The following is a 12656-nucleotide window of genomic DNA, read 5'->3' as shown; positions in this document are numbered from 1 at the left end:
ATATATATATATATATATATATATATATATATATAACAGGCTTCTTTCAATTTCCATCAACCAAATCCACTTACAAGGCTTTGGTTGGCTGAATGTCCAGACGGAAATTTAAAAGAAAAAACCTACAAAAAATGAAGTTAACAGTCCAAAGAATTATAATTTCAACTCATCTCAAACATTTAAACCACATAAAAAAAAAACATTTTTTTAAATCACTATACACTGATTAGCAAAAGTTCACTATAATCAATGACTCATAAATGTATTGTATACTCTCTCTCTGTGCTATTCCTAATACTTCAACAACAGACTACCCTTCTCAATCAGCTCACTGCATTTCATGTCCCCAGCCCAGCCAACATATTCACCACCACCATCATCCTCCTAAACCCCTGTCTCTCTCTCTCCACACAATTATGTCTGTTACCCTCAAAACTTTCCTTTATTATTCCTCACCAGAACTTCAGCCTTTCTAGAACTCCCTTTTTACTTATGCTGTTTTAGTCCCTAGTAGGTTTCCTATGAAGAAAACTTTATGCACTAAGACATTTCAGTAATGGATGTCTTTTTTTTTTTTCGCCCCTTTTTAAGGAGAAACAAGAAACAAAAGGAGCTATTGCTATAGTACTGCAGCAACAGTTTCCAGAACAAAGAACCACATTAGTTGGTTCTCAACCCGAGTTCATATAACCCTTGGGGGCCCACATAAGGAGTTGTTGCTAAAATTTATGTGCAATAAATTTGTTATGCTTCTACACTATACAAAATATTTTAATTTTTTTATACAGTTCCTAATAATGTTTCATTCTATAAATGCAAGAGAATTTTTTTAATGTCGCATAGCTATGGGTCCTGAAGAGCAAAACTGGAACTGAAGGGGGTTCTGAAGAGCAAAAAACAGTTGAGAACCACTGGATTACATGCAATGCTTGATGCAGTGGTTATAGATAGATAGATAGATAGATAGATAGAAGACTAAGGAAGGTAAAAGTGTGTATCATCATCTGTTTCCGAATTAAAAGATGCAAATACAAAACCATGATGATGATGAGCACATTAGGCAGAAATTTGGAAAGCAAAGAAGTATTTCCTTTCTCCTTACCTGAATCAGGTTCAAACATTTCTCTGGCAGGTCGATGTGCATAATCAATTGTTTCTCCATACGGAGGGAGAAAGTCACCACGATGGAATCTCTCATTCGGATGCCTATTGCCTCTTTGTACATCAAATTCTTTGGGTGGGAAGTTCCGATCTCTACAAAATAAAAATAAACAAACAATGACAATAAAAAAATTTTTTTTTTTTTAAATCATGAAAATTTCACTCGCATGAACTCAACTGACAAAAAATATAGAGCAGAAAATGGGATGATGATGCCCCCCCCCCCCATCACCACTCCTTGACATTTCTGTAAAGATAACTTGCAACAGTTAATTACTCAGATGTTATTAGTGTATTTGTTAAGTGGTTAGCATTTTGAACCCATGGTCATATATGGTCAAGAGGTGATTCCTGAATGCGTCCTTGAGCAAGGCACTTCACTTCATAATGCCGCAGTCTACTCAGCTGAAATGAACACCAGCCTGGTGCTGGTAGTACAGCATTCTTCCACTCCTGTTGTCATGTTCCGCTGGTCAAAGGGCGAAAAGCTGAGATGGGATGCCTTTTGTCTGCTCATAACTACACAGACACCTGAAACAATTAGTGAAATCAGGGCATATGTTAACAAGTCATACTCGCTTGCAAGTGATGGCTATGTTGTTTTCGTTTTTGTCTTTTGTTTATCATCATGCTTGCATGGGTCAGATAGAGTTTATTGAAGTAGATTTTTCTATGGCCCTTCCTGATTCCGAGCAAGGTAAATATTTCCCAAGAAATATTTACCTATGTTCATGCAGAATATTGGAAATGAATGACAATCATTAACAACTGTCATGCAATGTGAAGATAAAGAGATACAAACACACACATATATATATAGATGAGAAGCTTCTTTTAGTTTCCATCTACCATATCTACTCACAAGGTCTTGGTTGGCCCAAAGCTACAGTAGAAGACACTTGCCTGAGGTGTCATGCGGTGGGACTGAATCCACCACCATTTGATTGGGGACAAACTTCTTAGCATACACACATAAGTGTCTTATTTATTACTTCTGTTTTAAATTTCTGCTTTGAAGGCAATTTTTCATGTTACAAGCTTCACAGATAGCAGATGGACTCATACAGTTACCAAGATGTATCCAAGAGATCAGAAAGAGTCATCTAGAAGGAGGATTTATTTAAGTGATTTGCACCAAAATGGAACAGAAGGGGCTACAATCCAGGAAGATTTGGAAGCCCATTATAACCAGCAATCTCTAACAATATCCTATAGTCTATTTGATAAAAGTGATAATTTCAGTTTTACATATATCAATTCATTATCAACAACAATTATTTCTTTTCTTTTGAGCCAACAATGGAGTCGCTATGAGATTGTTTGAAATGCTAAGAATAACAGTTGAATAACCTTTAAAGAATACCTTACTATCTTTAATGAAGAACATGCTGCATAGTTAGTTAGTTGGCACTATCTTTTTTGGATTGCGACATTACCATGACAACGATGATCAGAAATCAGATATCTTTTGTCTCTCCTCCCTGCTCACAATATATCCAGTCTAATGTAATTAAAGCTGGTTGTGATACATATACACCATTCTGGATTTTGCAGTATTAAGAGTATGAAAGATAAAGCTTCACCTCATTTAGATGCTAAGCAATCAAAAATTATATCCATTACATTTTTTAAAAAAATATCTTTAATGTTAATCACTGTTTCTAGTTCAGTCCCACAGCTCAGCACCTTGGGCAAGTGTCTTAATATAACCCCAGGTTGACCAATATCTTGTGAGCGAATTTGGCAGAGAGAAACTGAGAGGAAGCCCATCATATGGGTATGTGCTTTTGTGTTTGTCCTCCACCACTGCTTGACAACTAGTGCTGGTTTACGTCCCCTTAACTTAGCAGTTCAGCAAAAGATACTGATAGAATAAACATCAGATTTTAAAAATGATTGTTGCACTAGATCAGGTATGGGCAATCTTTTTTCAAGAAGCAGTTCACATGAGATGTGGTTTCAACATGCAGACCACATTACTAAAAAAAATTCTAGGTAATTTTTGGTCAGGTGTGCCATTCAGAAATTCCTGTGAGTCATAATTTGTTCATGACTGTCCGAGATGTTGTTGTAAACTGTGGTGTGCAGGTGTTTACCAAAACATATCCTTTATTTGCAACAAGTTGTGTAATACCAGCTGGATATAGGGGTTCACTCAAGAGACCAAATGTATAATAACCCTTTCTATTATAGGCACAAGGCCTGAAATTTGGGGGAAGGGATAGTCGATTACATCAACCCCAGTACTCAACAGGTACTTATTCTATCGACTCCAGAAGGATGAAAAGCAAAGTGGACCTCAGTGGAATTTGAACTCAGAATGTAAAGATGGATGAAATGCTGCCAAGCATTTTGCCTGGTGTGCTAACGACTCTGCCAGCTTACCACTTTCACCAAATGTATAATAATCAAAGGGTGAAGACTGAGAAAGAAGGAAAATGAATAAGCTATTTAGTGAACCTTTTCTTGGTTGCATGATATGCTGAAAATCGTACTAGGGTCAATTTGTGCAACTAAACCTTTCCAGATAGTGCACTGGCATGACTGCAGTTCAATAACTGAAACAAGTGAAAAATAGGGGAGAAAAATGTGTGTTGTTGTGTTGTTGGCACTCCGTCGCTTACGACATTGAGGGTTCCAGTTGATCCGATCAATGGAACAGCCTGCTCGTGAAATTAACATGCAAGTGGCTGTGTGTGTGTGTGGTTTAAATGTACAAAAAAAAAAAAAACAGAGACAGAGCCAGGCAAGGGAACAACAAACAAGGTGTATTAGTTTAACACTCAGAAAAAAATGGAAAAGTCTTTGACAGTTCAAGACTGCGCTCAGCAGAAAGGAATAAGGAAAGAAAAGGAAAAGAGAAACAAAACATGGTTGGATTAATGGTTTCATATATTGAATTGACAGGAAGGATGTGGTTGAATGGAAGGGGAGACAACAGTAACCTGGTTATACATGTCTTAATGTTTGTTTTTATGTTTAGTTAAAAGTAAAACTATTTTACATTAATCTGAAGGGTTACCCAATACTTTCCGTCGAGTACATTCTTTTATTCTTTTACTGGTTTCAGTCATTTGACAGTGGCCATGCTGGAGCACTACCTTAAAGGGGTTTTTAGTTGAAGAAATCAACCCCAGGACTTACTCCATTGTCAGTTACAAGGATGTAAACACACCAACACCGGTTGTCCAGCGGTGATTGGGGGGAGGGGGGACAAACACAGGCACAAAGGCGCACACGCACACAGATATACACATACATATTGTAGTTGTAGCCAACGCTAGTACCGTCTGACAGGCACCCGTGCCGGTGGCACGTAAAAACCACCGTTTGAGCATTGGGCCTCACGGAAGCAGTGACAGCTGACCAAGACCTTTGGCGACACACTATGCTTGTGTAGACCTGTCAAGCCAAGTGAGACTGTAGTCCTGGCTGATGCCAGTGCCAGGTGAGTGGCACCCATGCTGGGGTCACGAAAAATCACTCACTATGCTCTCGGAGTGGTTGGCATTAGGAAAGGCATCCAGCCATAGAAACCTTGCCAAATCAGATCAGAACCTGGTGTAGCTCCCCAGTTTACCAGTTTTCAGTCAAACCATCCAACCCATACCAGCAGGGAAAGCAGACGTTAAATGATATATATATATATATATATATATGGCTTCTTTCATTTTCTATCTACCAAATCCACTCACAAGGCTTTGGTTGGCCTAAGGCTATAGTAAAAGATACTTGCCCAAGGTGCCATGCAGCAGGACTGAACTTGGAACCATGTGGTTTGGTAGCAAGCTTCTTACCACACAGCCACTCCTGCACCTATACACATATTTATACTTTTACATGAAGAATAGTGACAATAACTTCGAAGTTTCAGGCAGCTAGCCTTCATCAGACAGTCCAATGAAAGCTAACAGGCCTAAATTTCAAAATCATTCTTCTTGTAAAAGTATGTATGTGTGTGTAGTTTATCACACACACAAACCTGAAGTTGAATGTATTATTATTATTATTATCTGTTATAAACTTTCAGTTTATAAAACCAGTACTCAGTAAATGCGGTATCTTAATCACTTAAGCCAAGCATGCCTCTCACTCCTGGGGCAATACAAATAAAACTGATAAAATGGTAATTTCCAGCATACTGCCAAAGACCAACAAATTGTTTATATAAATTCTTTAAAACCAAATCTACCTACAACTACCTCTAATTGTCAAACACCTACTCTGCTTTTAAATATCTTCATTTAAAATTGAAGCTTTGCAACACTATTTTATGTAAGGACCTTTCTAGTTGTGTTCAAATGGCCGATTAATAATAATAAAAGGCATGGTTGCGCAGATATGGAGCTAGTTTCCCAACCATGTGGATTTGAGTTCAGTCCCACTGTGCAGCACCAGCACATTGGGCAAGTGTCTTCTACTATAGTCCCAGACTGACCAAAACCTTGTGAATGGTTTTGGTAGACAGAAACTGAGATAAACCCAGTGTGTGTGTGTGTGCTTGATAACCAGTGTCAGTTTTTAACATTCCTGTAAGTTCAGTGATAGAGACCGACAGAATAGGTGCCCAGACTTCAAAAATGAACCCTGGGGTTGATTTGTTCAGAAAACCCTTCAAGATGCCCTAGCATAGCCACATTCCAATGACTGAAACAAGTAAAAAAACATATTATAAAAAAGGCGCAGGAGTGGCTGTGTGGTAAGTAGCTTGCTTACCAACAACATGGTTCTGGGTTCATTCCCACTGCGTGGCACCTTGAGCAAGTGTCTTCTATTATAGCCTCGGGCCGACCAATGCCTTGTGAGTGGATTTGGTAGACGGAAACTGAAAGAAGCCTGTCGTATATATGTATATATATATGTATGTGTGTGTATATGTTTGTCCTCCCAACATCGCTTGACAACCGATGCTGGTGTGTTTACGTCCCCGTAACTTAGTGGTTCGGCAAAAGAGAACAGTAGAATAAGTACTAGGCTTCCAAAGAATAAATCCTGGGGTCGATTTGCTCGACTAAAGGCGGTGTGCTCCAGCATGGTCACAGTCAAATAACTGAAACAAGTAAAAGAGTAAAAAGAGTAAAGAGTATCTCCAAATCCTTTGATTGTGTCCATTAGAGAGTCACGAAAGGATTAAAATCAAAATTTTTATGTTGCTTTTCACCAATAATTGTATTGTTTTTAAATGTTTTAAATATTCTGAAAACTGTGATACAAAATGATACATGGCAAGTTTCTTAACTCTCTCTTAACCATATTTCCATTGAGAAATATACTGCCTTTGTTTCAACTAATTTTGAAAACAATAAAAATATTTGTTAAACTCATTTTTTTTTTTTTTCAATATTAAACTGAAATAAACACGAAATTTTGACAGAAGGTTTTAATTTAGATCACTTTAAAATGGAAGTTTGTATCATAGAACGAATGGCAGTTTCTGGCGGATTAGTATCAAAACAGTTAGAAACCGATAGTCAATACTTGTTGATCTAAATGGGAGTGTGAAAGCCTGTTAATTCAAACTAATCTTTTCAGCTATTATACCATAAATTGAATACAGAGGCTCCTCAAAAATGTGTCACTACATGTTATTGAGTTGTTTAGCCTAAGTTAGTGCTTACGAAGCACTCTTGATAAAAGTGTTCTAGCTATGACCATCCTGCCTTATTTTGAAACTATATATATATCCAATGTGTCCTTCCTCTCTGAAAGTAAGGTGTCATTTGTAGAGAAATTAGCTATTTCTAGCAGGTTGAGCAACCTGTAGTGGATACCTGAGTGGCTGTGTGTGTGTGTGTTTGTGAGTGTAGTGTCATGATAAACTTTGTGCAATCATAAATTTTTATTCCATTCATTCTATACATGACAGGTGCAGGAGTGGCTGTGTAGTAAGAAGTTTGCTTCCCAACCTCATGGTTCCAGGTTCAGTCCCACTGCGTAGCACCTCGGGTAGGTAGATGTCTTGTACTTATAGCCTCAGGCAAACTAAAGCTTAGCGAGTGGATTTGGTAGATGGAAACTGAAAGAAGCTGGTTGTATGTGTATGTGTGCCTTTGTTCATCCCCCACCACCTACACTTGACAACTGGTGTTTGTGTGTTTATGTCCCAGTAAATGAGTGGTTTGGCAAAATAGGATGATAGAATAAGTACCAGGCTTAAAAAAAAAAAACAGACTGGGGGTTGATTCATTCAGCCAAAATTCTTCAAGAGGGTGCCCCATCATGGCCACAGTCAAATGACTGATACAAGTGAAAAAACAAAAGGTAAAAGAGGACAAAATACATCTGTAAACAACATTCAGAAACCTTCTACATCTAGTTTAACATCGCCATGACTTCAATATCCACTTTCCATGCTTGCATGGGTCAGGCAGAATTCACTGAAGCAAATTGTTTTTTTTTAACAGCTGGATGCCCCTCCTGCCACCAACCTTCACCTGTTTTCAAGCAAGGCAATATTTCCCCATGACTGGAATGATTTCATAGAGGAATGGAAACAAATGACACTGCTTGTAAGAAGGTAACACACATTTACAATAATCCTGTGTAACACGATTTTTGTCCTTGGGTAGCAACTGTTATTTCCTGTTTGCTTACCCTTAGAAATGATGACAAATGGTTAATATTTCCTTCAAACTATACTTTTGTTATTATGATATTTATTCAAACCCTAAAGAACCCCTCTCAACACATGGCAATAATGCTCCACACTACTTCTGCTCATCATCAGAGATGCACATATTTTCATTTTCTAAGGGACATGGCTCAAGCAACTGTCAATCAACTGACAAGCAAATCTGTGGTATGGAGCAGAATATTTGCTATAACGATATTTCTGCTTCAGCAACTCAGTGCTGAATCTGTCTGAAATGTAATGGAAAATAGGTCAGCTTCAAAACATTGATGTCCAGGTGACAAAAGCAAAGTTTGAAGGGAATAGTAGTCATTTCCTTTGATTTCGAGATAAAAACAAATAGGAAATAACACTTACTGACCAAAGACAAAAAAAAATTAAAATTGAGTTAATCAGTGTCATTAAAACCTTTAGTGAAATCTGGTGAGCAGAAACAGTTTTGAAGTCCAGTATGTGTAAGTGTGTATTGGATATGCATGTTTCTAGTTCTCCATTTTCATGTCTATCTTGTCTTTCAGAAGGAGTGAATACTTGAAACATAAAAGGCATTTCCTTCTCTTTTTTTTTTCCATTTTCTGAGCATCAACCTAATACACTCTGGGTTCGTATTTTTTGCTGTCTTTGTGTTGTATCTTTCACCATACACACATCTATGTGTTACAATTGAATGATTTTACCAAGATCTGAAGTACAGGAAGTACCTGTGCAGATGAATAATTTTTAGTGGGTGTAGCTTGCACTGCACTACCCCCACTTATTAGCCCAAGAAGACTTTCACCGGTGTGACAAGAGAATTGACAAAACCAGGAACTTCCAAGGCCTCAGGTTTTATTTCAGAGATTTCCTTCTCCTAGATAGATTACCAACCAAGGTTAAAGAGCTTCTACCTGCTCATGAGGTAAGCTGTCCCAATCCAGACACCTAACCGACACTCAGACACATGTAAAGTGATCAAATATCACTCCGGTGACCAATGTGGAGCAGCTCATATACACATACATACACATCTATGTGCATGTATATATATACATATATAAAACATCTGTTCTATTTATATACATCCTCTCCACAATTGTACTTCCTGGATTTTCATGAAGATGCTACAGCTTATCCTAGCCTTAACCACTGTCATTCTTGCTAGCCATGTAGTTGGTGGAGAGATTAATGTGAGATCTGTCTGATTCTTTTAATCCTTATTACTACTATATATATATACATATATACACACACACATACATACATACATATATCAATCAACATTTAACATCTGTCTTCCATATTAGGTTTATGTTGCTGGAAACAGTGATGCTGATGTACAGTAAGACAGTAGTTCAACAAACATGTTTTTCTAGCATGTGTACCAAACTAAAAAAAATAATAATTGGGGCCAATATGCCCAACTAAACCCTTAAATGGTGGTACCCCAGCATGGCTAAAATCTAATAAACGAATATATATCTTTTATCAAATTGGAGGGCACCACCTACTCCGGATTGAAATTTTGCAGATTTTGATGTATTTTCTGTTATTTTGTTTTAAACCAGTTGTATTTAATGAGCTTTCTGCAATCAAAGAAGATGAGGATCTTAGTTTTCTTGGTTTTGTTTCTTTTTTTCATTCCATTTCTTTGGCATCAAACTTCATGTTTTTCGTATGTTTTTTTTTTCTTACTGCACAATGGATCTTGTTTTTAAAAAATATATGTAACATATAAACAGAACCTGAAAGATTACTTTAAGATACATAGCATATTTATATAAATATGTCAGTTCAAGTATCATAGAAGCAGGAAATTATTAGTAGCTCTTTCAGTTGTGTATTTAAATTGATATTTATCTCACTATATAGTGTACATTTTTTTTATTGATTCCACCTCTATTGGATCTTTAAACTATATATATATATATATATATATATATATATGCAGTAGAGGGACTACTAAGTGCAGTTTAGATTTTAAACTTAAAACTAAACTAAATTTGTAATATATATACAGTAATCCCTCGCCATATTGTGGTTTATCATTTAAGCTTATGACTGAGGTGTAGCAGGTGGCTGGGGACCCGAAAGATGGCGATCCACGCCCGGTTGGGACGAAGCCAGAGGACACTCTGGTGGAAGTCTGAAGCGCCTCTGACGTGCAAATCGATCATTGGAACCAGGTGTAGGGGTGAAAGAACAATCGAGCCGTCTAGTAGCTGGTTCCCTCCGAAGTTTCCCTCAGGATAGCTGGCGCCAGTGGGAGAACGACACGCTTATTTAATTCTTGTGTTGCTTTGCATTTATAATAAAATAAATATATACAAATTATAAAAATAATTAAAAAAAAAATATACAGTACAGTACTGTTTCTACTTCATGGATTTTCACCTATCACAGGAGTTTTGGGAATGTAACATCTGCGATAGTCGAGGGATTATTGTATAGAAAAAAATGGTAAATTTAAAATCTTTTTATATTGCTTTCAAATTTTGGCACAAGGCTAGCAATTTGGAGGGGAGGGATAAGTTGATAACATCGACTCCAATGCTCAACTGGTACTTATTTAATCAACCCCAAAGAGATGAAAGATAAAGTCAACCTCAAACTCAGAACATAAAGACAAATGAAATACCAATAAGCATCTTGCCTGGCATGGTAATGATTCTGTCAACTCACTGATTTTCTATTTTATTAATTTCAAATAATTGAAATAAGATTTCAGCTGTAATATTTATATGCCTTATTGACAGGCATATGATCTATTAGTTAGGGTACTGCATTCTGTGATCACAAGACTGAAGCTTTGATTCCCAGATGAATAGTGCGTTGTGTTCTGGAATAAAAGACTTCATTTCACATTGCTCCCATTCACTCAGTGGTAAATGAGTAACTCTGTGATGGACTGGCATTCTGTTCAGTGGGTATGTTGGCTTGCGAGCTATCATTTAAGAGCTACTACTAGGCATGAAATCTAATAAAATATTTGAAAACAGAGAAAGTGTGTGTGCATATTATAAACAAAATACACGTCTAGACTTCTTTTTATACAGTGTGACTGAACTAAGTTGAGAGTCAAAAAGAGTAGGTATATAATTTAACCAATCACACATTTGAGAGGATCTGTAACAGTGAGGGAGAGGAACCTTGCTCTTTGAAGTAATAAACAAATGTAACATAGTTAAGCATGCATAATTATATGTATATTTGTGTATCAATGCATATAATTGAAGTTAAAATTGCTGCAACATTGCCCCAGAATGATAACTCAAATCACAGGAGAGACCCAGCACAGAGCACATTAAACTGCTTGTGTTGTATCCCTCTGACAGATAATTAATCCTTGGAGGCTGACCTACCTGAAGCAACCCCTAGTTCCGCAATACAAATTCCTCATATTAAAATAATCTAAAAGACTTCCATCAAAATTCTAAGTTCATTTATATTCTAAACACCAACGAAATAACAACAAAGTTATTTTAATAAATTCTTCATTATTTTTCAAAATCAATTAAAACAAAAGGCAGTGTAATTATCCTGCTTCTCAGTTAATTCATAACTGAAATACATCTAACTAAAAACACAATTTCAGATAAATATACATAGCTATGAGAGAGAGATAGAGATCAAGAGATCGAGATAGAGATCAAGAGATCGAGATAGAGATCAAGAGATCGAGAGAGAGAGAGAGAGAGAGAGAGAGAGAGAGAGAGAGAGAAAGAGAGAAGGAAGGAAGTAATGAGAATGAACCAAATCACCCAACACTGACAGACTATATATTGCATTGTATTTATAGCTGTGATTAACATGAGGTTTCAGCCGTCATCATTTAAAGGTATTGTAAAGTAACCGGTCCTGCAAAGTTCTCGACTGTACATCATGCAGAACACAACAGCACAATATACTGATAAACGCATCCACGGCACAGACACACGCACACACACATCAGAGATATCCTTACCTTTCATTCCAAAACTGTTGATCTGAGGAGGATGAATTAAAGCGGTTATGGTTTAAGTCTCTAGAAGGCGGCATTGCTGCTGGTGGGGGCCTGTTACATCTATCAGCATTATAAAGACGGTTGTTCATATCTCCTAACCTATTCACTCTATTCATGGGATCATAAAAATCTGGGTTAGAGATTTTATGAAAGGCAGGGTCCATGTCTCTGTCTCTTCCAGGTGGTGCAGGAGAGCCTTGAGGATGTCCCCAAGGTTTATTACTGTTGTTACTTTTATTGTTGTTATTATTGTTATTGCCAAAATCACATCTGTTATCTTCCCACTGTGCTCGTTCTCTGTTCATCCAACTGTCCAGTTGGTTTTTTGAGCTCATTCTTGGTTCACCGGACCAGTTAAAGGGTGGAGCATCATTCCGAAGGGAGTCCTTCAAAGAGAAATTAAAAAATCAATTTAGAAAATTAAACAACGCATAAATCTAGAATGCAGAAAACAGAAAAATTATTTCAAAATAAAGAGCGAGTTCGTTGCCAGTGCCGCTGGACTGGCTCCTGTGCAGGTGGCACGTAAAATACACCATTTTGAGTGTTGCTGTTGCCAGTACCGCCTGACTGGCCTTCGTGCCGGTGGCACGTAAAAGCACCCACTACACTCTCAGAGTGGTTGGCGTTAGGAAGGGCATCCAGCTGTAGAAACTCTGCCAAATCAGATTGGAGCCTGGTGTAGCTATCCGGTTTCACCAGTTCTCAGTCAAATCATCCGACCCATGCTAGCATGGAAAGTGGATGTTAAACAATGATGATGATGATGATGATGATGATGATGATGCAACAGCTAAACATTCAACCCATTGGTTGCACAAAAAAGAAAACTGGTTTCTGTTGAAACTCTACATTGACTTGATTATGGGGATCTGCTGCGTGACA

At 37.4% G+C, this 12656-nt stretch overlaps 1 protein-coding gene and 1 long non-coding RNA gene across 2 annotated transcripts in view; one reads left to right on the top strand and one right to left on the bottom strand.

Annotated features, from left to right (window-relative positions):
- Positions 1-12656, bottom strand: part of LOC106868928 (death-inducer obliterator 1) — a 41576-nt gene that overhangs the window by 22952 nt on the left and 5968 nt on the right. The window contains exons 4-5 of the mRNA XM_014914392.2: positions 11733-12157; positions 1103-1254 (exon numbers count right to left, since the gene is read on the bottom strand). Coding sequence (XP_014769878.1) covers positions 1103-1254; positions 11733-12157 — 577 coding nt within the window. The remainder of the gene's footprint in view (positions 1-1102; positions 1255-11732; positions 12158-12656) is intronic.
- LOC128249361 (uncharacterized) lies at positions 7025-9333 on the top strand. Its single transcript, XR_008265461.1, has 3 exons — positions 7025-7107; positions 7566-7678; positions 9076-9333. It is a non-coding gene; the product is annotated as an uncharacterized LOC128249361 (long non-coding RNA).

This window comes from Octopus bimaculoides, chromosome 14, assembly GCF_001194135.2.
Source record: "Octopus bimaculoides isolate UCB-OBI-ISO-001 chromosome 14, ASM119413v2, whole genome shotgun sequence".
NCBI lineage: Eukaryota > Metazoa > Mollusca > Cephalopoda > Octopoda > Octopodidae > Octopus > Octopus bimaculoides.
The sequence above is the reverse complement of the archived record's forward strand: the minus strand, read 5'-3'. Positions and strand labels throughout refer to the sequence as shown.